At 36.0% G+C, this 27996-nt stretch overlaps 1 protein-coding gene across 2 annotated transcripts; it reads right to left on the bottom strand.

The window, feature by feature from the left end:
- Positions 1 to 14: 14 nt before the first annotated feature.
- TRIP11 (thyroid hormone receptor interactor 11) lies at positions 15 to 27943 on the bottom strand. Of its 2 annotated transcripts, XM_064423551.1 has the most exons (20): positions 27439 to 27939; positions 24916 to 24992; positions 23848 to 23958; positions 22504 to 22779; positions 21640 to 21708; positions 20783 to 20948; positions 18594 to 18956; positions 17877 to 17917; positions 16798 to 17001; positions 12760 to 15786; positions 12410 to 12550; positions 12016 to 12209; positions 10891 to 11054; positions 10467 to 10570; positions 10130 to 10229; positions 6327 to 6408; positions 5434 to 5548; positions 4671 to 4793; positions 3245 to 3392; positions 15 to 2109 (listed from the first exon to the last, which is right to left on the bottom strand). In XM_064423551.1, the coding sequence occupies exons 1-20, from the start codon at positions 27575 to 27577 to the stop codon at positions 1901 to 1903; spliced, it is 5853 nt and encodes a 1950-aa protein (XP_064279621.1). In that variant the 5' UTR covers positions 27578 to 27939; the 3' UTR covers positions 15 to 1900. The 2 variants fall into 2 exon arrangements, 1 of the variants encoding a protein (XP_064279621.1); XR_010364282.1 differs by lacking the exons at positions 15 to 2109; positions 3245 to 3392 and adding an exon at positions 5052 to 5144 and having other exon boundaries at positions 27439 to 27943.
- Positions 27944 to 27996: the final 53 nt, after the last annotated feature.

Genomic DNA, 27996 nt, shown 5'->3' with positions numbered 1-27996 from the left:
CATGCAGAAATAAATGGTCTTACTATGTTTTCTTTATTGGAATTTAGAAAGCTTCCTGAAAGAGAAATGTGTACATATAAAGTTCTCTGCAGTTAAAGAAAAAAGTGCATTAAAAAGTTAAGAACTGCTAAGTATCTTCAGAGAATTGTGAGCAGCATGACTCCATTTGTAAATTACAACACGTAAGTCACATAATTTTTAAAAACTAACCATTTCCTTCTGCTTTGGCTCACCAAAAGGCAATTTTATTGTGAAGCAGCTATATATCATTAAACAGACATGACTACAAGACCAAGAGAGATTGCACAGAAGCCATCTGATTTCACTTTTCTTTATAACTGCTATATAGAAAAAAGAAGTAGCTGTTCCAGTCCAGTTTAAATGAAGATGTACATTTGAAGTATCTAACTGCAATATTCCCAGCTGAGGTAATTTGAGATTCTCATTACATTTATTACATAACACAAAATTTACTTTGGTAAATATGCGGCTGCTATCTTTTCAGAAGTTGAATTGCCAAACTGTCCATAATTGGGTAAAAAATTTAAAATCAAAATCCAATATGGTAGGTCAATCCAGTTACAAATTTGCTAAGTCTTCCATGAAACATTACTATACTGGAGAAAAGGGTTTCAAACAGCTCTTAAAGTAAGTACAGCAAATAAAAAAACCTTTGCTAGGTTTCAAGGCAATAAATGAAATTCACGATATGACCTCTATATAAATAAATGCAAAGATTTCTTACATTATTTTGGTTGATTCTGTACAAGTTCACTAATTAATTTTATTTAAATATAACTCTTACAACAATTTTATCCAGAACCTTAATGAAAATGAAGAAGGTTGACAGTTCTAATATAGAACTTGCACAACAGTTATCTTAACACTGACTTAACAAGGAGAGGCATATAAAAAGACATAGTAATTACACATTTTAAACTGAAGATGTTTTATCTCAGATTCACTATGAGGATGACTCTTATTCTTTAGTATGCAACTTCATTCTTTACCTGTTAAACAAAGTGTACAAGTCATCACAGCAAAATTTACAGAATAATTTGCTTTGGCCTTGGTTGTACAAAGACCTATTTACACATTTGAGATAAGCAAGCACCTTCCTCCTTTTTAATTCTATACATGTGTTCAAGCTTTAAGTCTATATTTGGATTTACAAAATCTTGCAAGATAAAAAGTCTCTCATATATACACCTTGGACCATTAGAGCACAGTCTCTTTATACATGTGAATGTTTCATCTGCTAAATTACCCATTCTTCACATGGATGTGAAGCCTCACTTCCACAGTTAACTCCTTGGTGCTGATGGTTCTGACTGCTGAAAACAGCTGTTAGTCTGGAGGGGGTACACCAAATCATTGTGCAAAAATATTAACGTGCCTCAAATTGCCCCCAAATGCAATCAAACCTGTAAATAAGAGATACATGTCCAAAAGTACATTAAATAAACACCGTTAATTGGGTGTTTATTTTTTTTTTAGTTCTGGTTCTTGAACATAGATGGCAGATAATTTTAATGGAAAAACAAATCTCAACACCAAAGAGTTAATGCTGTCTATGCATATCTGAAATAACCAGTATACCTAAGGTTTTAAAATCCTTTAATTTGTCTTGTGACAATCTAGGAACAAGATAGATTTTTTCTCAGTTAAATATTTAACCCACACCCAAAATGAATGCCTGCTATACAGAAGGCAATTATTCATTCCACCATTAGAATTTCTGAAGCACTGATAAGTTTGTAAGTACAAGAAAAGCAAGGTACAATTGCAATCAAATACATTACTTTTTACAGAAGGCCTCATTGTGGTAAATTATATACAACATAGTGTTCTCATTTTCCTTAAAGTGCTATCATCTGTACTTGTACTGATACAAGATCATCTATTGTTTTAGGAGGTCTTTTAGTACAGCACCAGCACTGGCATCAGGGGACACTGGCAGTGGTGTAAAAGTAGGCAATGCATCAGAAATAGGTTTCATAAGCAGATGTCCAGAACTACTAGCTGGTGTTATGAGAGGCACTGCTGCAGATCGAGGTGCTAAAAATGGATTTGCATCTGGTCTTCTACCCATTCCTGAGACTGGAGAATCTGGAATACAGAAAAAACCCAAACCAACAATGAAAACACTTTGTTAAAAAGCATTCCTAAATCTATCAAATTTTTCAGCATTTGTTCAGAGACTCATTCTAAAACTGCCTATTACATGTTGCAGAAGTAAGTCCTTGAAAAATCTCCTTGCCATGGACTGTAGACACCTTCAAAGACTTTGATTGTCTCTGACTACTCTCATAGAATCCTTTAGGTTGGAAAAGACTCTTAAAATCAAGTCCAGCTGCTAATCCAGCAATGCCAAGTCCACCACCAATACTCTGTAACAGCTCAAGCTACCCAAGAACACGTGCACATCTGACAGGCAATATGAACACCCTTTGCAGTTCACTTCACCTTTGCAGTGCCAGACACGAAGTATTTGCCACACTGACTCCAGCACTGTGCAGAGATGTAAGGGCACATGCACTACAGTGCAGAGCACAGGACAAAACAAGCTTCTGCAAACCAGCAGGCCTATATTAAGGTGAAGTCTTAAACACATGTAAAAAAATTAAGAACAAACTGAACCAGCTCATTGAAGATTTGAGTTTTAAATTATTTCAGACAAAAGTACATTAATTTAACACACATAATATAAGCCAAAATGTTCTCTATCTTAGAAAAAGTCAACACTCAAAGTCAACACTTCTGCACAGCTTACAGAGATTTCATACCAGGCCATACACTTAACTGATTTTATTTTGGTCCTCTCCGAGCAACCAGGTTCTACGCACCAGAGAGACACTGCAAAGTTGTATTATTTGCATTCTTCACTCACTTCAACACAAGCTGACAAACAGGGATGCTGAAAATCAGGACTGGGCTCACTGCTACACCATAGGAAGTTGTCTATGCAGCAACTGTTTGGCTCCAACAGGTGCTGTTAAATCCCTCCTATATCAAAGACAATTTGGTCCCTCTAATCTTCTGTATTGAGAGTTTAGAAAGTGAGGTACAGATGCAGTGGGAAGGAGAAATAGGAGAAGATTAAAAAAAAAGACAAAAGTAGGACATGGTTGGGGAGAAGAAATCAAGTTCATAATTTACAAGTGAGGAAGCACAGAAGCATTAAAATCCTCTTGAAAATTCTACCCTTAGTTATTTATGTTCTGTGTAAAGATTAGAATATTACCTTGTATTTGACTGTTGGGTGGAGTACTGCTAGTTTTACCAGCTCCTGCTGCTCCTAAAGGTTTCATGTGATGAACAGAGAGCTTGGGTGGGGGAAGGCTTGGGCAAGATTCAGTTTCAAGGAATTTCACAAACAGTTCTGAAAAAGACTATGAGAAGCTACTAGTTATTATATTTCACTGATGCTCTGGTGAAAAGCACTAAATCAAAAATACATATATACATAAAATAAAAAGCTGTCAACAGCCTGCAATCAATTTTTTACTTGTACTTAGTACTAAGCAGTCCTCAGTGAGTGACAAGGCAATTTATTTTCAAAATACTCTCTTTGTTGTTGTCTCACTAAGAGGCATTTATATAAAATTGATAAACTCTAAAGATAACACACATATTTCTACCATGGTTCCATTATTGATTTAAGCCAGTTATTTCAAGAATTCTATGCTATTACTGACATTACAGTATTTCCTTAGTCTTTGCTCAACCAATCTCTCCTCCAGAAACACATGAAACCCAGTATTTTCTCTTAAAGCCCCTGTATGTTTTATTTCATAAAGAATCTCAAATAAAGGAAGCATGGAACAATTAAGGTGTCAGTAGCATGACAAGATAAAATTTGGCTTAGTAAAGTCTGTACTATTCACACAAAAGCATTAATTTTTCTCTTTTACTTCTACAGTTAATCAGGCCACAGTTCTTTAGTGGCCTATATGTCTGCACTATTTTAGGGAGAAAAAGCCCCAATCCCTACACTTCAGGATTATTTACAGGGATCCATTCTAAACATTTCTAGCTCAACTGAGATAAAAACCAGTCAATCCAAAAACCCCAAGCTCTCAGTGCTTGGTCCTTGAGTACATTATTTATTTGCCTGTAAAATGGAAAGTTCCACAGATAAACTGCTCCCATGGATAATGCTATGAGAGCTGTTGCTTTACACTGTTTGAAAACTTAAAATATCAGTTTTATATGCTGTACATAAGAGGCACTAGCTGCAGCACCTGAAAAAGCTTTTCCATTTAAATTTAAAGGACATATGGGAACACAGTCATTAAAATACAATGTCATGGTATTCTATACTGTTGAGAATTGTGTAATTCCATACTCTCACATACATTTAACTTCCAGCATTTGTAGTTTGCAAGATGAAGTCCATAGTGTAAGAAGAGTGATGCCAGGAATGAGTGGAACAGTAATTGTCTTCTGTATTACAAGACAAGGTTTATCATTGTGTAATTTTCAAAGTCTAAGTATTTCCTTAGTGCAGGAAAAAATCTTTTGCCAAAGCAGTTGCACAAAACAATTAAGGCAAGATACAGCAGCACCAGCAAATGCAGCTCAATATACTGAAGAACCAAACCTGGGCATTAATACGCAACTTCCCCATCTTTCCACTCAAACCAAGAGAATGAAAGATAAATTCTTACACTATTAAAAATGTTTTGATGAGTTGGTCTCAAAGGTGTACTAGGAACACTCTTTGACCCAGCTCCTCCACCAAGCCAGCCAGTCACCCATCTCGTAACTCCTCTTTGCTCTTCAGATAGTAACTAGAGAAGTATTTCAAGAAAACAAAGTTAGGAAACACCAAAAACAAAGCAGCACATGAAAGAAAGTGAATAAATCCAAGCTGCAATACCACATAATGTGTCACTCAGAGATAAATACAAATTTTTATTATTGTCAAAACCATATTCCATATTCTCCACCTCCCAAAGAGGTGGCAGTCTAAAAACTTGCCCCTTGATTTAAAAACATAAGCCTCATATTTTTCACAATAACTACTGGTACATATATAACAGGCTTACTTTTCTGTAACTGATATATTACAGCTACTCTACACAACAGCATAAAATCCTTTCCTTTCTGCATCAGCATTCCTCAGCAAAATGAAATTTACCCTATTAAAAAAACATTATCAAAAGATTAGGATCATTATATAAATAACATTAAAAAGTCCCACATGAAAAAAAAGGTGAGATGAAAGAAGAAAAACTGCATTTTCCCCAAAAAAAATGTGCAGGGACATTCAGTTCAGCACCAAGTCATTCTATTTTCAGGTAAGGATACTGAAAAAAAAAAAGAAAAAAGAGAAAAGAAAAAAAAAAAAACTCAACCAAAAAACAAAACAGCCAAAAAAAAAAGAAAAAAAGGAAAAAAAAAAGTGCCTTGTTTTCTGCAAAGTATTACCTGATCAAGTTCCTCCTTTTTCAGTCCCAAGATACTTCCCATTAACCTTAACACTTCAAGACGTTTATTTTTTGGAGTATGAAAATGCCCAATAAAGAGATTTCTCATCAACAGTCTGCAGAATAAAATAAGGTAGTTATACAAGCTGCTCTTGTGTAACAGCTGATACCATGATATTAATGCATTTATTCCTTATACTCTTGCCTAATTTACAGTAATACAAATAAACACAACAAATACAAATAACTAAAGGGTACCTCACCAATTTCCTCTAAGTTATTACATTTCTTACACAGTGTGGATTTGGACAGTATTAGCAATATTGTATGGAGTGAGGTGAAACTGAATGGTAACATGAGCAAATTTGGATGTACATACTATAGTCAGGGAAAATGCTTGTTCTAAGATCTTGATTCAGCAGAGCATTTAAAAAGCTCTGTGTAGTCCCAAACCAAGACCTAATAATGGGGGCAGGAGAGCCCAGCTGCCTATCCCTGTTTTAGTTCTGTTGGGTAGAAAAGAAAAAGAAAAGGACCAAGGAAGAGATTTACATGACATCCAGGTGATGCAGACACACGAAAAGGCCTGCTGTTCACACCCAGAACATTATAAATATTTTCATTAAGAACTCTCATCTCCATTTGCAGAGCTCATGCTACAGAAGTGCACTTCTACTTTAGAAACACATCAGTGAGGCAGTCACATATCTGTTGGTTTTACTAATTAAAATGACTATTTACAACCACAAAGCAATTGAAAAATGTCAAAATAAGTGTAATTACAAGGCAACATACAGAAGTAGTCCTCTACTACACCTGCAACTGTGAGTGCCACATCTGTACACTGAGAGGAATAAACCCAAAAACTTACCAAATCTTTCATTAAAGACTTACTTGTCCACTTTCCCTTCTGTGCTGTTCATAAGGTTCATTAATTTATTTTGTACATCTTCTAACATTTCTCTTCTGATCTCACCTATAAATGTAATGTCACAGCAAAAGAAACAAAAACTTTGAAACATTGCAATAACTGATCAGTAATACATACCTTCATAAATATTGCTATGGTGCTTTTAAACAAAAAACCAAAACCATAAAAATCGATGTGATTTTGTTTAAAAGGTGTCAGCTTAGTAAGTCATTGCTATTCAAAACCACAAGCTGAAATTTCAGGAATGATACTCAAAGCTGAAGTACAGGACCACACATTTATTTAATTTAATCCATTGCAGAAGGTCTAATAACTGCTCTTTTCTATCTAAATAAAACAGAAGTGGAAATAAACACTTCAACAAGGTCTGTAGTCCTGTGGTGGCAATCTTTTTCATGATGACTACACTCCATGCTGGCATCAGGTCTTTTTAATCTCTGCCCATAACCTCCAATATTATCCAAGCCCAGGTATTCTGTGTACCCTATGATCAAGTTGCTTCTTTGAAGCATCAAGGAGTTCTTAAATTTCCCAGATGAATTACTGGCTAGCAGAGCAACATCTAGTTAGGAGCTTGAAGCTAGGAGCTTGTTGAGGGTCTGTTCTGTTTGGACCCTTCCCACTCCTGTGACTGATGCAAGCCCTGGAAACAGCATGCTGGGACACACTAATGCATGGTAGAAACAGTGTTGTGCTTCGTAATTGAGTATACTAGCAAGAGAGGCAGACATACACAAGATTACCCCTACTTGTGGGAACAAAAACATGAATGGAAGAGATGAAATGCTACCATCAACCAAAAACAAGACTGAGAGAAAAACAGCAAACACTTCAGTCAGGCATCATGGCCTGAAAGCTGAATAAATAGGCAGAATTATAAGGCAATGAATGTGAGGCGGCCTAAGACCACAAAGACTGAAAAAGCATCATTTCTCACCAAACTGGGGTTCTGCAACATACTACCTCTGAAGCTTAATAAAAGTACCATTAAGCCTAATAAAAGTACAATTAAGCCTTATTCACACACAAAAACTTTACAAATATACTATAACATGGACTGCTCATGTGAAGACCATCTCTACCTTACAGATCTAAGCAAAGGGGTTGAACTTTTTCTCCTCTCTCCCTATGAGGTGTAATGCTTACCTCCAAATCCTTTGCAAAAACTGCTGATCAGTTTTTGCAAAGGATTTAACTGCTGTTAAAAACTTAGTTTTTAACAGTTTTTTGGTTCATGTTAAAAATGCTTCATTAAAAAGCCATAAAAGATACACTTTTGTTTTATCTATCTCATAGTTAATTTCTAAAAGGCCTCAACATCTTTGTAAGAAAAATTACTTCTCTGAATTTTTACAACCTTCAAATAATCTGTGGTGCATGGAAAGGATTCTACTCATTTCCACAACTTTCAATATTTAATCAGTGCCACATCTATCTTGACAAAACATGGTTCTCAACACTAATTAATTAACTCCATGAGAATTCACACAGAGATTTTGTACATACACACACCAATGAGCCAGGCTGTGAAATGGATGCAACCTAATATGCCCTGTTCAAATACTCCACATCTTTATACAAACTTTTTACTTCACAAATATGAATTTTAAGGACTACAGAATAGAACAAACTAATGTCATGCTGGGAAAGTTCTTATTCAAAGAAGACACAGAATAAGCTCCTCATTCAAAGCAAGTTAAAAATGAAAGGAAAACATGTATTCTACAACAATTTACAACTACATCCATACGCATCAAAATCCATTCTAATAATGTGACTGCTCTTCAGCACTTCTCTCTCAATGAACCAGGCTGAGGCAAAGGAGAATTAATCCATGGTTTCAAGGTTTACATTTACTTAAAATTATGCTCCTTTATAAATATGGTTAAATGGGACACCAATACTTGAAGAAAAACATAGGTAATATGATTATAGAATGATACAGCTGCAGGAGCATACATAGGTGAGTTGTTATTTGCATGTCCACAGAACAGAAGGGAATAAAGAGTGTTCTACTATCAACACCACAAAAAGATAAAAAAGCAGCACGTGAAAACAAATTTCAATTAAATTTTACACTGTTATTTCTCTACAAAGCAAGACAATTGTGACTTGCTTTTTCAATTTTTATTCATTTAATTTATTCCTTTATTACGGATCTTAAAACAGAAGTATCAATAACTTAAACAAAATGAAAAGTACTAACAATTAAAATGAAAAGAAATTTTATATCAAAGAGGATCAACTTTTCAGGACCACTACACAGCTATATTGCATCCACAGTGATTATGCAACTTTATCATTAAAAATATTTTTTAAATGGAACATTTCCTTCTAAAATAGAATCCTACAGCTGAAAAGGACTTAAACATGTACTGGGGGTGTATGAAAAGACTAAGTAACAAAAAGGTCCTGAGCCAAAATTCAGCATGGACTGCTGTAAACCAGACATTTACAGTCTCCAATAATTTGTTAACCATTTATGGCAATCCAAAAAACTGCATCTGGTACATCTTATACTTTTCCATTAAAATCACTTCTTCTGCCAAAATATCCATGCAGAAATCCTTCAAAAGATTTGGCTAAGAAAACTGTGTCTGGGAATGTATTTGGCCAATTTGCAATAAGACATTTTATGTTTTCTTGTATAAATAGAGAATACAAAGTGTTATTTTTTTTTCTATAGAAGTCATTATTTACAACAACATTAAAGTGCTGTTTCTTTTATGCAGCAATTCCATTTCAATTTTTTTATCAAGTAAATTGCTTGCCAATACAACACTGCTTGATACTCAGTTTTCTCTCTGAGTTTAAACCCCTCCTGCTTTCTTATGCAAGGATTTAACAACAAAATAAATAGTAATTAACAACTTCCCATTTAAGAGCAGTATTTGCCTATGCCAAAGTTAATTTCAACCCAGGGCTTGTGAACTTTTGCTGTGAATATCTGTAGTGAGACACAGATATACAGATCAGTCAATTCAAAAACAGATTAGTAGTTATACATTATGTAGCAGTTTGAAATTTAATTTAGCTTATAAAGTTCATATGTGAACTCAAGGAACACTTCTATGATGTCCACCTGGATGTCAAATTGTACTTAGAGAGAACTAAATTTAAGTAAGTACACATTCAAATATGTAGCAGAAAAGCAATAGACTGTTTTTTGTAGAGCTCTTGCTGGAATCTTGAAGACTTTCAAATGAGATCCCATATCACCTATCTGTCATAAGCAAGAATGCTTCAAGAAAACATCACTTATTACAAGAGTAAGACTTAATATCATTTTAAAAAGTATAGAATAATTAGTTGCATATGTGCAAAGCATGAGTTACCACTGCATCCAGCAGAGATGGAAGTCACATCTATGCACGAGCTGCTGCCTCTAAATCTCTTACCAACTGCACACCTTTACCTCAGTGTACTCCTGTATCTATGTCAAACATGGTAGCTACTTTGGAAAATCTGACAACATTTGGCATTTCACAAAGTTTTAAAAAAAACACTTAGAGAGCTAAATCAACTCTCTTGATATTTACATGGAAAAACCCCCAAAACACTTCTACAGGGCTTTATTTTGAGAAAGATCTCTAACAGAAGGTAAATATACTTTTCCATATTTGCTTTATAAGAAAGGAAGTCCACAGAATGTGTCACAGAATTAGCCTCTCATAGAATATGAATTTTGGTAAGTTTCTAGGAATATTACATTATCTCCTCAGCTGCTTGAAATATTTTAAGCAGAAATGAAAAAGAATGTAGTTACCTTCTTTCTTAAGTTCTTCAATCTGCTCCTCTTTGATGTCAAGCTGCTCAGTAAGCCTGGATGCTGCATCCAGAGCAGCATTTGCCTCTTCTAAACTCACCTAAATAGAGGGTAGGAAAGGGACAAGAAGAGAAGCAGGGAGATCACTATCACAACTACCCTAATATCCCACACATCAGACATAACAGATGAAGAGATTGCAATTACTTGTTCTTTCAAATAACTGGATTGTAAACACCCTCAGAAAACAGAGGGTCAGCAGAAAAATGCTACTTTGCTTGCTCACTGAAGAACTACAATTTAGTTTCACAAGGTTCAATTTCACTGTTCAGCCCACCTGCAGTGATACAACTTTTTCCTCTAGGTTTTCTGCTTTCTTCTTCCATTCTGCACTCTGTTTTTGGTGTCTCTCCAGCTCTGCTGAATACATAGCTTTTTCTTCTAAAGAATTAAACAAAACAAAACTATTTTAATTTACAACATGTAAATCTTCTTGGGATATGCAATTGCAAAACCTCAGCATTATTATATCTGGTCTTCACGAGGTAGAGGTGGAATTCAAATTCCATAAATGTGATACTGATCAACAGTTTTCACAGAATTGGTTTTTTTTCAAGTTTTTTTAATAGACAACAGATTCTGAAGTTCAGGCTATCAAAAAGAAAACAAGGAAACTAATACTTCAAAATCACCAAAATATGGTAACTATTCCAGCTGCAAAATACTTCTTGCAATCTCTGCTACTTCTTGACAAACCTTACCCTGTTGAAACTGCTCTAGTACCATCTGCAGGTTGGCCAGAGACAGTGCATACTGCTTCGCTTGGTCCTGGGAGATGGTCAGCTGCAGCATGCTTTCATCTCTCTGCTTGGAAACTAGGTTTAACTGCTCTTGCAAAGATTCAACTTGCAGACTAGCCTGATGGCTTAATGAAAACAAGATACATTACTTAAATAATACAATACAACACAATACTTAATTTATCACAGTGAAAATTAAGTCCCACCAAAAAACAGCTTACCAAAATTTTTGAGCTCAATTGACAAAAATTTTGGCATTTTCTCCCCAATTCCTCTTTAAAAAAAAACCCAAACAAACAAAACCAACCTAAAAAAGAGATTTAAAAGAAGTCTGGCAACAAAATTTTGGCCATCAAAGAAAAAATCCCAATCAACTTACGTTTGAAATGCATTAGAAAAAAATCCTAGTTTTTGTTCACTATTATAACAGCAACTTAAAAAAAAAAATCTGTATCTTCCTAGTTTTCTGCTTCAATTACTATGAATCAATAGGTCTTTCTACCAGTTTTTACTTTTAACCCCAGTCTCCAAGAACTCAGTATATCTTGCTACTTACTAATGATGAAATGCTCCATTTAATTTCCCATTGTGCAAAAATATTTTAGCCTCCCAGATTCTGCTACCCATGAGAAATTTAGTGCATCTTGCTCTATATGTTTACACTATGAAGAAGGAAGTTCTCAGCAGTGTAAACTTTCCATGGCATCAGGGACAAAGTACAAATGTGTGTCTCAAAAGCAATTCACAAGGCATGACAGTCACAGACAATGCAGATCTGGGCATTGAAGTATAAAAAATAAGACTATTTCAAACTTTTTTAAGACACAACTACATTGATGGGTTAAGGATTTCTTTTTCCTAGTTCTAAGCACCGCTGACGATGTAAGGTTTCAATAGTTGCTACTGAAAGGAGAAATACATTAAATTCTCAACAGTAGCCAAGTATATTTCAAATCACCCTCTTGATTCTGAGCAACAAAATTCTGATCATTTTGTTATTTCAAGTGCTCAGTATGTTACAGGATAGCAGCTCAGTATAACAGAGGCATCAGTGCCAGTTTAGCTAACTGTGATACTTAAGATTACCTGGCATTCTCCACTGCAGTAGATGAGGATGCAAGTTTTTCTTCCAAAATCAAAACCTTTTTTCTTAGCTTGACCTCTCTGTCTTCTGCAGCTAAAGCTTCTCTGGTGTACGAGTCTTCCATTTCTAAAAGGTGATTCCGCAGCCTCTCCAGTTCCTGATTTAGGCGCTGCTCCTTCTCATGCAAATGCTGAACCTGTGTAGAACATATCTTAAGTTGCTTGGACTGCCACTTCATATAAAAAAAAATAAACCAAATGTAACACATATCCATTGAAGCACACTGCAAGTGTATTAAGTGCTTTTAACAAGTGATTGATACTAAAATAATAAAAAATATATTACATTCTTATTCTTTTTTCATTAATTTCTTGCAACTAAGTTATTTGGTGGTACCTCACTCTGCAGGGCACTGCTCTCCATTTGCTTCTGTTTGAGTGCTACCATGACTTGGTCTCTCTCTTGCTGAAAAGTAACAGCCTTTTCCTGCATTGATTTAACTTCATTTAACAGCTGATTCAATTCTCCTGTCTTGCCCTGTTGAAGACATAAACAAATATTTCAAACATGGCCAACAATTTTACCAGAGGCATAATCTTTGCCAGGAAGACTGTAAAGATACAACTGATCTAACAAGGAAGAGGGCAGGACATCTATGGCCTTGCAACACAGAAAAATAACCAGGAAGCATATAATTTTGAACTTGTCTAGTTTGAAGAGATCGTCATAAGTATGAACGTACTCACCTGTTCTTTGTCTTTCAACAGCTTCTCAAAAGCAAGAGCTTTTTCCTTCATGGAATGAGACTCAAACTCTTTCTCTTTCAGCATCATTGAAAATTGCATATTAGTCTCCTGAAGTGCACGGAATTCTGTTTCTTTTTCCCTGCACCTTGCAACTATTTTCTCATTTTCTTCTTTCAGTTTTCGAATATCCATTTCTAAAATTAAAGTTCTTTCTTTTAGATTAGTTACAGCTTGCTTCAAAAGCTCATTTTCATTTTCTTTGTTACTAAGATTTTCACTCACAGAAAGTAACTGGTCGCTTTTAGATTTAATTAATATATCTTTTTCTCTTAGTGACTTCTGTAACACATCATGTTTTTCTTTGATCTGTCTTATCTCTGATTCAGCCCCTTCTTGACTCTTTCTTTCAATCTCTGACGCTGTAGCAACAGAATCAGATAATCGCTGATTGTTTTCCTGAAGAATCCTGATAGTTGAATCTTTTTCTTGTAACTTTTTTTTCAGTTGTTCCAACTCGTTTTGAAGGAGTTTACACTCCTCACTGAGTGCTTCAGGAGGACTGCATTGAACACCTGAAAGCTGTGAAACAGTGGCAGCTGTTGCCACAGATGGTGTTACCAAATCCAGTTTGCTCAGGAGAAGATCCTTAGTGTTATAAAGCTGTCCTATGCTGTGTTGAACTTGTGCTAATTCCTGACTAAAACTTTTCAGCTTTTTCTCATTCTGTTCATAACTCTGAATCAAGCCATTATAATCTACCTGCAGCCTTGAAGTACTATCGCTCTCAACTGAAATTTGTGCTTGCAGCCTGTGCAACTCTTCTTGGAGGTGTGCTGACTCATGCTGCATGTTCTGGACCGTGGTTATTACTTGTTGTTTCCACTCTTCCATTTTCTTTACTTGCTGTTTTAGTTTATCACGTTCTTGCAGAAGTTCCTCAAACTGGTTACTGTTCACACCCCCTGCCCCATTTTCAGCACCTGTACTGGATGTCTGCAAGACAGTCAATAAGGTTTGGCATTTTTGACTTAAAGCATCTATTTCAATGTCTTTTTCTCGAATGATACGGGATAGATTCTGAATAGTTTCTCTAGACATGTCTTGACTGCTGTTTTCAGATATATTGGATAACCTTCGGTTCTCCTCTTGCAGCCTCACCAAAGCTGCTTCTTTAGCAGCCACCATGTCCATGATATTACGATACTCTGTTTTTAACTGACTGTTCTCCCTTGTCTTTTCACTTAGAACTGCTAATACTTGTTCTCTTTCCAGAACATAAGCTTGCAGCTGCTGCTGAAGGGAAAGAACATCCTGCCTGTAGGAAGCTGAGGAAACCCTAGCATTAAGAGCTTGTATTTCTAAATCTTTCTCTTGAATGATCCGAGTAAGTTTACCAACTTCATCCTTAGACAACTGATCAATTTGCTGACTTAGAGAAACATTCTTTTCATTTAACAGCTTAATCTCCATCTCCCTTTCCTTGATACCTTTGACCAGTCTTTCAATTTCAGCTTTAGATAAGTCATGTTTTTCATTTCCATTTTCTCCATTAAGAGTCTGAACCTTGGTTTCCTGAAAAAGATCAGAAGCATCAGTCTGAATTATCTGTCTCTCTTTGTGCAACTGAGTTTTAATTTGTTCAATTGTTTTCTGCAAATTTTTGATTTCCTCATCTTTTTCTAAAAAGAGTCTTTCATGTGTGACATTCATTTGCTGACACTGCAATTTGGACTCGTCTATTTCCTTTCGCTGTTCCTGCAGTGACTGCTGAAGTTTCACTGTTGCTTGATTCTGATCTTCTATTGTTTTTTTGTGAACTTTTATTTCTTCTTCAAGATTATTCTTTATCACTTTTAACTGTGTTACCTCACTTTCAAGTTCAATAATAATATCTAAAGTTTTAGGCTCAACCACAGGTGTAGATCTACTCTGCTGATCCTTAAGCCGTTCAATTTCTTCTTTCAAATGATTATTTTCTTCCTTCATGACTGCAAGACTTCTGTCTTTTTCCTCCAAGTTCTGTTTTAAGACATCCTGCTTTTTTGAAACTTTCATATATTCCTCAAGTTCCTGCTTTGCCTGTAAGGCTTGATTTTTGTATTTTTCAATGAATACCTCTTTCTCTTTTATAAGATCCGTCAACTGCTTTTGTCCTCCTAAGCTAGTAGTCAACATCTCTTTTGTTTCTTGATGGTCAATTTCCATCTGCTCAATGGTCTTTTTAAGCTCAGCAAGCTTGAAGTCTTTCTCTTGCTGCAGCTTAACCAGGCGCTCATGCTCGAGCTGCAGGGCAGTGGTGTCCATGCTACGCGCGCTCGATAACTCCTCAATAGTTTGCTTATAATTACGTGCCTGTTCCAAAAGCCTCTTCTCTGCCTCGTTTAATTCACTCTCTAACTGCCTTTTTTCCATTTTCAAAGCCTCCACAAGAGTGTCTTTTTCCAAATGAACTTTCTTTTTCTCAGAAATGGCATCACTTAACTCCTGTTTTAGTTCTTCAATGGCTGCTATCAGCTTTCCATTTTCTGTTCTGAGATTAGACAGAGATTTCTGTAGATCTTCATTTATTTGTTTATTTTCTGAAACCTCATTCTGTAGTTTTGCAATTTCTGCTTCTCTTTCTTTCAGAATCAGATCTTGACAAGCGTTAGATTCCTCATTACTTTTTTCTGTTAACTTGCTCAAGGATACATGAAGTTCCTCCTCTCTTTCTTTCAGTCTCTGCTGCAAATCTCCAATTTCTTTTTTACTATGTGAATTACACTCCTGGGCTTTCCTTAATTGTTCCTGAAGATCTTTAATATTGTCTTGTAGCTGCTGCTTAGTTATATGCAAATCATTAAGTGCATAGGAACAGTGGCTTAGTTTTTCTTTCTGACTATCTAGCTCTTTAATAGTTTTCATCTTCTCAGTTTCCAATTCTGATACTTTCTTTCTTTCACAATCTATGTCAAGTTTCAGCTGTTTGATGATGCTATCAGTTTCTGTGTGTTGCTTTGACATCTGGTCTTTCAGTGTAATCACATGCTGGAAATGAACACAAAACAGAATCCATTAGGGCAGCAAAACCAGCTGAACTATGCATTTCATTCACTTCTATCCTCTAAACAATAAAAAAAATGGAGAGGAAAAAAATGTTTCTTAGTTGCTAACAGAAGTTGGCAAGTAGGATCAACCAGTCAATGCTAAATTAATTTAACCAAATATCAAATAAGGACAGACTACATTTCACTACAAAAAAAGAAAAGAACACCACTCCTACAAGAACCTTAACTACCTAAATGAATAAAAAAAAAAGAGCTACATTAAAAAAAAGCTGTCAGAATTTGCCATGACATTTGGAATTCAGCAAACATCCACTGCTTAAAAAAGGGTGGCACTACGTTTAAATTATCTGTACATTCTATTTTCAACTTTTTGTTTTAACTTTGGATTAATTTCATAGGTGATTCATTGGTAAATCAATAAAAATGAAAACACATGGCTTGCAACTCAAATTTACAGGTCAAATATACTGGAACTCTGACAAAAAGGTATAATTTAATTCAGACTGTGTGTAATTGGTGACTTTTTTACTCCATGAATGCTCATATTATAAAGAACTTGCAATAAAGTAACTTAAATATTCAACATAATTAAAAAGTATAGAAGAAAAAGTTTCAAGAATCATTGTAATGCATACTATCCTAAGACCAATCAGAATGTTACCAGGATAAATTTCATCAGAAATGCTGCAATGAAAAATCAGGGACTCTTAACAGGACTTTAACAGTAAAGTAACATCTCTTATGGATAGCTGACACACTGTATTACTTCTTTGTCTATAACAAGTGGGTTTTACTTGCACTTTTGAATTTCACACTGAGATGGTAGATATAGAGAAATATTGGCCCCAAGTATTTGTTTTTAGGCCTCAAAAGATATAAGTTATATTTCTCTGCTATCTATGTTCAAAGATCAACTTAAAAGACAAACACACACACACAGAATTCAAAACATTTATTCAGCAGTTCAGTAATTAGTTGTTGTATTTATTACCTGAGTAGCTTCTTGATTCTGCTTGTCTAGTTCTTCCAACTCTGCTATTAATGTTTCCCTTTCAGCAACACTTTCATTTAATTCATGTTCTTTCCTTTCCAAATCTTGTCTTAACTGATTTATTTCTGAATTCTGATCCTCTGTATTCGAAGAAAGAATATTCTCATGTTTATGTTGTGCACTCATCAGTTCCTTCTCAAGTCCCTCAAAAAAAAAAAAAAAGTAAATATCAGACTCTTCTTGCTGAAATTACATTAGAATCCCTAAACCTGAATAAATACCACCCCAGTAAAAAATTCTTCGCTGGGAAATATTTCTCTCTACCATTCATACATACATATTTATTTGTTCATCACTTGGTTTAAGAGTGCATAAACTTCTGCACAAAAAGCCATGGTATGGTAAGAAGTTATATCCACCTCTTTGGTATGGATTGACAGCTGGGATAAACTATTATAACTGCAAGAGCCACCCGAAACACGGCAGGCTGCATGGTGAGACAGAAGTTTTAAACAAGAACATCTAAATAACATCATTATGAACAATGCTATGGGAACTCTTGAATTCATGTAAAACACAGAAAAACTCAGTTGAAAAATGCTACTGGATGTAAAGTAAAATAAACTAAATCTTTCAAGTCAGAGTTCATAAAAGATCAAGACAACAACACCAAAAACTAAAGGTGTGATATGTTCCACTGCTTCACTGCTTCACTTCATCAGTAAGATGGAATTCAGTATTATTATGAGTACCACACAGAAGAGAAATATTTCACAACTGGTAAGTGCCAAAACTGAAACATGCTAAAGCAGAAGTGAAAAATAACATATTTTACAGAATGTACTATTAGTACTTTTAAAATGTATGTTACAGCTTTCTAGTCAATAATGAGATGGATGGAACTTGAATGGTTTTCCTAATAGAATACACTGTGGAGTTTCACAAGCAAAAATGTATTGTTTCTATAAATTCCACATAGAATTACAGAATTAAACTACAATTATTTCCTTTTATATTACAATGTTATTTATGTAGAAATGCAAATGTTAAAACCCCCAACAATTTAGAAATTGCTTTACCTGATTTAAACTGGAAAGTCTTGCTATTTCATTTTCTGCTTCTATAAAGGAAAATTAAATCAAATAGATAATTTACTACTTTTCAACAACAATAAAACAAATACATTCTCTCACCTTGCCCAAATAGAACTTTGCTGCTCTGAAGAGAATAGTTTCACAGTATTTTGTGATGACAGGCATCAGTGCCATAAAAGACTCAAACATACCATCAGTCACCACCTCAAAGCAGAGTAGTACTTTCATAATACATCCCATATTAAGGGGACTTTGGCACTAGAATTTATCAGTTTTGAAATATTAAAATATTTTCTACCTACAGATATGTTTCTTAAAACAGGTATGTTAATGTTTCCTTAAGGAGAAGATATTAGCAACTGAGTACCTTTATACACACACACAAAAATGTACTTTTTGAATTTTAACAAACAATTTCTATTGAGGCTTACTTACTTTTAAAGAAAAAAACCCATATCAAACACTTGGGCACGATTACTTCCCTAATCAGAAACCCCTATGACAACCACGCTAGTCCTAGCAGGATTCTCTTTTCTGCTTCATCTTACTTCAATGGACAATGCTTTTCTAAAACAGTAATACTTTAAAGATTCATATTCTTATATTCAGTTTAAATTAAAAATAAATTTTGAGTTTTAAAAGTGAAAACCTGTCAAAATATACTAAAAATAAAATAATAATAAAAACTCATAGTCTTAGTACCTAACAATGCTTGCTGTAGGCTGGCAACATCTTGTGGTACTGATGGCTTTGACTGGAGCTGCTTCTGTTCTTTCAGGAGAGCATCTTGCTCTGCCACAGACCTTTGAAGCGCATTAAAGTCAGATTTAAGCTTTTCATAATCTTGTGCTAATTGGATTTTTTCTAGCTTTGCAAATTCTTGCTCTTTCAGAAGATTTTTGTTTTCTGCCTTGGCAGAAGACAATTTGTGATTTAATTTCCTTATTTCATCCTCTAGGTCCTTTACAACCTGCAACTCTTCCACTTGTCCTCCATCTGGACTCTGAGCTTTTTTTTTCTGTTCAGTAAGTTTAGGGTCATCCACTGCATCAGTGCTCACACCATCTAAAAGACAAAAGAGATTATTTGCAATATTAACCAAAACCATCATCTCTAGATCTTTTACTTCTCTTCTTTCATTTCTTCTCCTGACAGAGGGAGATAGACTAAAACAAAGACATCAACAGAAATCTTGGTTAAATAGGTTTAACAATTGAAGCTGTGCTATACATATTACTGGTAGGACAAGTAGCTTTTTGAATACTTTCACGTGCCTGGCTCAAAATAATTTTAAATGTAAGTGTTGCAAGGCATATTTTGTTTTCAATTTAATTAAAATATACTTGATCCCCACCTCTCTGGATGAGGAGATGACAATCTAATTTATCAGGATTTAGAATATCTCAATTTTCTAAGAATAATTTTTCAAATCCCATCTAATTCAGACTGATGCAAAATCAATTCATAATTTAATTAATTACATTTCAAAAGTTTGCCAAATAGCTGTTACAGAGAAAAATTTGCTAAATGATGCACAAAGGTATTCAACTGAAGAAAAACATTTTCCAGATTTTCCTTTTTACAGCTCCATCCTATACTATACTGATATTCATATTTCTATACAATCTTTTATAATTTCCAGGTAAGTTAGAGAGTACAAAAGGGCATAACCAGAAGAGTCTAGGAAAAAAAAATTAAATGAAAGCACACTACTTGTGAATTCACTTCTGTGTCTGCTCAAACACTTGACCCTGCCCTAGTCCCTATTATGTTGTCAGATAGAATGACTAAAATAAAAATATAAAATAGTTCTTCAAAAGCCCCTAGCAGTATTTACTTTGCAGAGAAGTGGTAATGTAAAAGCTAAGGGACTTCTGCCTTCAACTTCCTTTAATTAGTCCTGCTGGTGTATGTATGTCAAGTGAAAAAACTTATTACGTCTTAACAGGCACCTGATTATAAGGAATAAATCCCCTATTGGTACTACCTTTAAAGTTAGAGAAGCTGCAAAAAAAACCAAACTTCACTTCTTTCCAAGAAGGGAATAGATCTCTTGTAACAAAAGAAGAGTTATACACTCCAGAAGTCCAAGTTTTACCAGGTAAATATAGAGGTTTACAGGCAAAGCCTATGTATTTGTGCAAAGAAGTCTCTCGAGGAAACCTAACTGGCATGACTCTATTTAGGGAGGATGGAATACTTACAGCAAAAAGTTATTTGTGGGAACTACTGAGCTCCTATATTGTAGTTATGCTAGACACCAAGTGTGGTCCTCATGGCAATCATAGAATCACAGCATAGTTTGGGCTGGAAGGGCCTTTAGAACATCTAGTTTCAACACTTGCATCATCATGGGCAGGGATGCCACCCACTAGATCAGGTTGCTCAAGGTCCTCTTCAATCTGGCCATGAACATTTCCAGAAATGGGGCAACCACAACTTCTACAGGCAACTTGTTCCAGTGTCTCACCACCCACTCTTTGAGCTTTTGTCAAGTAACTCAATTAGCACATAGTACTTCTCACAAAAGCTGTTTTTTGTCCTGTTACTTTTGTTATCTTCAATTCAGTATGCCTTATCCTTACCTATATTCAGTTTAAGTTAAAAAACCAACCCAGAAAGTGGAAAATTCAGAGCACAACAATTGGTATGTATGCAAAATGACCCTCCAGACTGATATATGCCATAGATGAAAGGCTATCATTCCAGTGCTGAACCAGGGTGAATAAAAGATACGGGACATGTGTCTTAAATATGAAGCTGAACTGAAATTGAAATTGAAATTCTAAACATCGTGTATTTGATATACGCTGTACTGCTACAAGCACATTCAACATTTTAACCCAAATTCACTACATAAAATGCAACAGAAAGCAGGTGGTAACAGAGACCTTGCTGCAACCGATTCTCAAGTTCTTCAATTCGCTCTTCATATTCACGCAGCTCTTCTCGGTGTCGACGACTTATCTCCACTAACTTCTGTCTGTGGGCATCCTGCAATACTGACAGCTCATGCTGATGTTCATCTATCTCTTGACTTAAATTCTGTTTGAGCTCCTAAAAAATATCATTAGATAAACAAAATGGCAAAATACATAACAGTGTCTTCTTATAAACTAAATAATACAATACAAAAGAAAGACGTTTTCCCCAGTCTAATTAAAGGATTTATTAAAGGATTTCTCACAGAAGTCAAGTTTTTTGGCCTTTGTTGATTTGGATTTTTTAAACATGTGGCAAGAAATTCCTTTAAAAATATGTTCACACAAATAGTATGCTCTCCACAAGAGCAAATATTAAACCAATGTAAAGCAATTACAAGTCTTACATGCAAAGTAGATACACTAGAATGCATTTTTAGTAACTTTCTAGGATGACATGTAAAATTCGTATTTTTCACCTTCAACAAAAAAAAAGGCAACATGTTTCTGAGAAGGGAGAAATTATTCTGTGTATCTAAAATATAGTCTCATAACTCATCAACAGCCTCACAAAGTGATTTGCCCTTGTAAGTACTAATGTCACTGTTTCAAGCTAACATACCGTAATTATCAAATCATACAAACATCCTTTCTCAGAGTAACTGATTTTAAATATTGTACTGCTGACTGAAGAGTTGTTATGCTACTACATGCCCCCATGCATTTTTAATAATGTTACAATAGTGTTAGTTAAAATATTTACAAGTATGTGACCATATGCAAAACCATGAAGAGTAAAGCACAAGAAGACTAGTTTGTCATCTTACCTTAACAACATTTTGTAGTTTGCATATTTCACTTTGTTCAGCATCATTTGTGCCTTGCACTTTGGAAGACTAAAAAACCCAAACCACATATTCATATGAGAATTATGATAAATACATGTATTTTTTATCTAAGTGGTTCTTCTATTGATACTCAAAAGTAGAAAACAACAAAGCTAACATGAAACAAAATAAAAATCCACTTTAATTTTGATTTAAAAAAATACATTTTAATGGAAACATTTTAATTTTTCATGGGTTTTTATTATTACATTACTACATATAATGGGTAAAAATTTGGGAGTGGGGGTGTTATGGCTCATAGTAAGACAAGAGGGTTGCTTAGTTTTGAGTATTTTCACATGGGAGAACTACTCCTCCGAAATCAGGCTGTACCTGAAAAATGGTAACTCACAACAGCAGCAGCTTGAAAGATTATATCCTTTTTTTGTCAAATGACATATCAAGGACTGGGAGAAGAGAAAGTATAAAAGAATGCAAGTATCCAACTATTACTTTGAACAGTACTGCGCTATCAATAAAAATCCATAACATAGCCAAGAGGAAGTATTTTTTTGAAAGGCTGAACAAAAATGAAACACTGAAGTATCATTCTAGGTGAATGTTCATGAAATCCTTCACCTAACTTGACAAATCATGCATAAAAGCATCGCAAAAAAGCATCTGGAAGTTAGTCACTGAATGTACCCTTAGGGATGCGACAGCACAAAAGGTTTCAGCTTTTCCATCACAACATGTTTCTTCTAGAAATTTTTCAACATGAACTTTCAAAAAATCCACCAAATGCAATGAAAACAACAATTTGGAGGGGAGAGGGAAGGGCAGGGTAGAAGAGAAACCACTCACCACTGCAATCTGCTTCCAGTGGTCAACCTCTGATTCAAGCCTGGAAACTTCATTGGACAATCTGTTTATTTCTTGTTGTGACCAGATTATATCTCCAAAATCCATGTCATCTCCTTCAAAACCTGAGGAATGTCTGACCTCTGGAACATAAGAGGCCGATGCAGTGGCTGCTGGCAAAACACCAGCTCCCAGCTGAGCAGTCTGAGCAGCTGTCTGTACTTTCTGCAGTTGTTCCTGTAGTGCATTCTGTCTGGCTTTTAGATGGCTGATTTCCACCTGGATATACAAAATAAAATGCATTGTTTCAATAATAAGAATATCAAAATACACTCTACCCTTTGAGGCCTTATGAAATGTGAACCAAACAACATCCCCAGCACAAATAACAGATCATTTTCACTAAAAAAAAGAAAAAAACTCCAAACATTCTCACAATGGAGAAAAAGCCACCCTTAGCTCAAGTGTTATAAAGTACCTCACAGAAAGACACAGGGGTGTTTTTAGCAGCCAAGGTACACAAGCAGTACAACAATATCCAGGCTAACCAGTTATACAAAAAAAATTAAATATAAAAGAAGGTATTCAGATATGGAAGTTAAGCAATATATGATGCTTTTCCAGTTATTTTTATTACATTTGATTTATTTGATGCTTAACAATTCAGTGTAGTGAAAATTTACTTATTTACTATAAAGTGAAATTAGCTGCATGTAATTTTATTGTAACAACTCTGTTATTGTACTTAACAAGCAGAATTTCATACATCTCATAGTTCTACTTCCTCTAGTTCCCACATGAATTTGTGAACAAATCAGAAATAAAACTCCTTTTGGTGCAACTCTCAGCATGCTGGCAACTTTCTTCATTTAGGTCTATGAAATCTCATACAATGGGCTATAAAGCTGATGCTTCCATCACAAAGAGACATTGCACAAATTTTGAAAGCTAGCTCTGTTCTCTTTAATTTATATGTTAAGATAAATAATGACACCTAAAACAAAATAACTGCTTCAAATGGGAATTTGTTCCTGTTGCCTTCTTAAAGTAACTGAATCAGAAATACAAAGCAGTAGTGTCTGTTCTCACAGTGATCCCAGAAACAACAGAAATCCTGACAGCTGCATGACATTCCCAGAGTGTTTTCTTTTAACTATCTCCTGGCAGCTTGGCTTATATTACACGATTTGATGAAACATGTCTCAGTCTACATTAACAAAACAAGAAGCCATAACTGTGACCAGTATTTCCACTGGAAGAAACCAGACACAAAAACAAAGGCACTAAACAGCACAACGGGTAAGTTTATTGGACCTACTTACTGAGAAATTTTACTCTGTGTCTTACCTCTTTCTGCTGAAGCTGATTGCGGTACTCGATAGACAACTGCTTTATTTGCAGCTCTGCTGCTTCATGCTTTTCTTCTAAGTCACTACAGACTTTTTTCAGTCTATCATTCTAGCAAAAATGAGAAATGAATGTTGGTGAACTCAGAACAGTTAAAGAACCAGAAAAGCACAAAGCTACTGGACAGCAAAGAAGTTAAATTGCATGGATTCTCATGTTACTTCATTCAAAACACACAGTAACAGCAATGTGTGGGCCCCAAATCACAGTCACGTCCAAGCTTTCCATTTTTATATGGCATGGACTCCAGCTCACTTTCAGAAAAAAGGGCTGCAATGACCAGAGAAAAATGCCAAGAATTAAAGAAGTCAGGGCTGAATCACCTCTTAGCAAGATCCACAGGTAGAATTTAAGAACAGCCACAAAGCACAAATTGGAGCTAATATCCAGTATTTTCCCTCTGACCTCAGCCAAGAGCAGATGGCAAGAAACTAGAAAGAGGACAAGCAGGAACAGTTATGTCCCCAAAATAGTATCTTAACTTCACAATGCTCTTGAGGCTTGAAGGCATACGTGAAAGTTGTTTATTTAGAGACAAAGTCAAAAGACCAAGAAGTCCTTTTCAAAAGGGCAGAAAGTCACTTTCCATGAAGGCACATGAGATTTTTAAGTGGTTGTGGAGAGGTACGAGCAGCCTATGTCAGAATGACCAAACAGCAGCACAACAGAGAGAGAACAGGACCAGGGAAAATGCCCACACTTTTCAGAGCCAAGCCTACTGCTGCAGTCCAAGTTCACCTGACAGGGCAGGAGCAGTCACAGTCAGCAAAAGATGAAAACTTGCAGCACATGCATACACCAATAAATGTGTGTGTCCCTAAATAAAATGTGTGTTCCTAACTGTGATGGCAGTTTGGCACAAATCCAGACTCACATTCTAACACCACTGTCACCCTTGTTTCTGGATTTACCCAGGGACAAACAATTTCAGTGCAATATTTCAACTTCATACAAAACAAATCCTATGCACTGCTTTTAATTACAAAATAGTAATCTAAATTTTCTTACTTCAAACTTTTGTGCTGCATTAATACTTTCTATTTCTCTGAGTCTAGAATTGGACACATGGAGTTCTGTTGCTGCATCTGAAAGAAAATGAAAATTTTCATTTTAATTACAATCCTTTCAATCTGTTAAGACCAGTTATTCATGCATATCTTACTTCAGACTACTTTAAGGTTCATTCCTAGGTAAATATCAAAAGCTGTTCTTATCAGAACACTGTAAGAATTATTTCTCAGACAGTCTTTCTGCATCTAATTTAGTTCACTCATATTTAGGCTTTAAATAAAATCAAAACCCTAACAGATTAGTATGGATTTAAGCTTTAAAGTAAGGGAGATAAAAATGTTTTACTTGACTATTTTGTGTCCCTGAATCTGTTTCTGATTTCAGACTTGTTCCTGACCTAAGGTTGTGTTTCTCTGTAATACCACGTGAAGTTTCAAAACAAGTATTAATTCCCTTAAATACACATAATAGTGACTGAATTTTCAAAAACAAAACCAAACCACCCACACCTAACAAAACATCAATCCCATAAGACTCAATGTCTCTAAAAAGATGATACATTTACCATCCCAGTTTATCCAACAGAAAAAGCACATAATTCCAGATACATTTTTTTGATCAATCCTCCTCAAACTGGCTATGTTTACTTCTACCTTTAATGGACAGAAACACCACATTTCCTTTTAGCAATGAGAAATCATCCTGAATTGACTATAAAGCAACCATGACAATACTTCAAAATTTGAAATTAGTACAATTTCCAAGTAAATACTGTATTTCATAATTTCCCACATGCTGTTTAAAACCCAGACAGCTCAAGCACTGCAGAGGAAACAATCCACACATGAGAACTGCAAAATGGAAAATGTGTAAGTCCATAATCCACAAACAACTGATGGGAGTCAAAACACTGAATGTAAGGGATAACACTAAACCTAGCAAATTTTAACCAATCAGGAAATTAAACCCAGGCTCCAAGGAAGTACCTGAAAAGTGTTGTTAAGGCCACATATTACTTAAAGGTTTTTACAGAAGAAGATGGCACTAGATTTTTTACACCCTGGAGTCTAGCCACCCATATGAATGTACTACCCTGAAATCTTCAGGAGACTGAAGTTGTTCACAGCAGTGAAGTACATCTGGAAGAAACTACTAAACATCAGTACATCTCTCTTGCACAAACTCATGCACCAATGCGTGAGTTCACAATTTATCTTCCAAAAAAGCAAAACAAACACTCTAGATGACTGCACAGCTCAGAAAAATAAAATAACATTCCAAACTAAACTACTACAGATTTTGAAATTTAAAACATTAAGTCTTTCTAAGAAAAGTGAAAAATAAAAATTCACAGTTGTCAGAATTTCTCTCTTCTGAGCATTTCACCTGTGCACCAAAAAGGCCATCCATATGAGACCCATTATATCAGCTTGCCAACAAGGTTTATACAACATATAAATATAATATGAATATTTCTACATAATAAATATAGAATATAATAAATATAGACTATAATAAATATAGAATATAATAAATATAGAATATAATAAATATAGAATATAATAAATATAATTATAAATATAGAATATTTCTATAATATTCTTTCACAACACTTCAGAAATGGGAGATTGTAAATGAAGTAGAATTGCTTAATTTCACATTTAAAATGACTATTCAGAAGTCTTAGCTGTTCTTTGTAGTTTCTAGTGTCAACACTGTTTTGAGAAAGCTACTATTTTTAAATAATTTATAGTTACAAGATGGTAATACTAGGGATATTAATCTATTTATACTTATTACCACATTATACAACTGCTTTACTAAAGTTTTTTTCAAAACTTTGTAACCAAAAGTCATCATTAAAAATACGAACAAAATACCATATTCTAGAACAGATTTACTATTGGTTTATAGAATCTTACTCTGATGTCTCTGGGTTTTTTTGTTCTAACTTTCTGTTTTAAAGATAAATCGTTCTAGCCTCTAATCCTTATAAAGCAAGGGCCCTGTTCTCCTACTTGGCTGTAGGGGATTGTAGAACCCGACAGGTTTCTCTGGGCACAACTGAAATATAAACAAAACAAAACAGTGACAAACATTGAACCTTTGCCTCTGTGACACGTCAGACTTAGATCACACCAGTGGCAGAACAACCTCTGTACTACAACTCCGCAGTTTTATGGAAGCGGTGTAAAAGCAGCTAATAAACTGAGAGTTTAGATAAACTAAACAAACAGAAAGGAAAAAGAGTGTTTGTTGTTTGAGTGCTGTCATTCCGGAGCAACACAACACTTCACGGAATTCCGAAACCTCTGAATAATAAGCGTAAAACAGGTTCACATTTGCTATTAGAGCCTGGGACTATATTTGTGTGTTCAGATCCCGAAATCACAAGAGCGGAATAAAAACAAAGGCAGCAAAGCCGGCAGCATTCGCGAAAGGCAGGCAGGCCCCGCCGCGGCCGCAGGGAGAGGAGGGAGAGGAGGGAGAGCCCAGCGGGCCCATCCCGAGCCCCCTTACCGCCCACTTCCTCCGCGCCTTCCAGCAGGATGTCCTTGGTGAAGCTGGAGATCTGCCCGGTGAGCGAGGACAGGCTGTCGCCCACCTGCCCCAGGGACTGGCCCAGCCCCGAGCCCAGCCCGCCCAGCCAGGAGGCCATCGCGGCTCCGGGGGCTCCGGGCCTCGCTCGGCGCTGCCGGGCAGCTCCCGCAGCCGGGTCCCGCGGGGCCGCCTCCGCCTCCCTTCTCCTCGCTACGGCGGGTCGCGGCTCCTGCCCCGAGCTCAGCACACCGGGCTCGGCAACTCGTCCGTCAAAGCCGCGCGCATCCTCCCGGCTCCCCCGGCTCAGCTGCTCCTCCCGGCTTGTCTCGTCCCGTCCCGGCTCAGCTGCTCCTCCCGGCTTGTCTCGTCCCGTCCCGGCTCAGCGACTCCTCCCGGCGGCTGCGGCCGCTGCCACCTCAACGGCCGCCATGACACCCCTGCCAAGCACCATCGAGAGCGGCGGCGCGGGCTAGAGCGCCGCCTCGCAGGCGGATGTGGCGTGTGGGCGGAGCAGAGGATGCCGGGATGGCGGCGTGG

The sequence above is a fragment of the Passer domesticus genome, chromosome 6 (assembly GCF_036417665.1).
Source record: "Passer domesticus isolate bPasDom1 chromosome 6, bPasDom1.hap1, whole genome shotgun sequence".
Classification (NCBI taxonomy): domain Eukaryota; kingdom Metazoa; phylum Chordata; class Aves; order Passeriformes; family Passeridae; genus Passer; species Passer domesticus.
The sequence above is the reverse complement of the archived record's forward strand: the minus strand, read 5'-3'. Positions and strand labels throughout refer to the sequence as shown.

Excerpts from the sequence above, each read along its gene's own strand:
- TRIP11 (XM_064423551.1), bottom strand. The coding sequence starts at position 27,577 with ATGGCCTCCTGGCTGGGCGGGCTGGGCTCGGGGCTGGGCCAGTCCCTG. Across the intron at positions 23,959-24,915 it reads ATGCAGCACAAAAGTTTGAA|AATGATAGACTGAAAAAAGT; the intron begins GTAAGAAAATTT and ends CATTTTTGCTAG. Across the intron at positions 20,949-21,639 it reads AACTACAAAATGTTGTTAAG|GAGCTCAAACAGAATTTAAG; the intron begins GTAAGATGACAA and ends GATATTTTTTAG.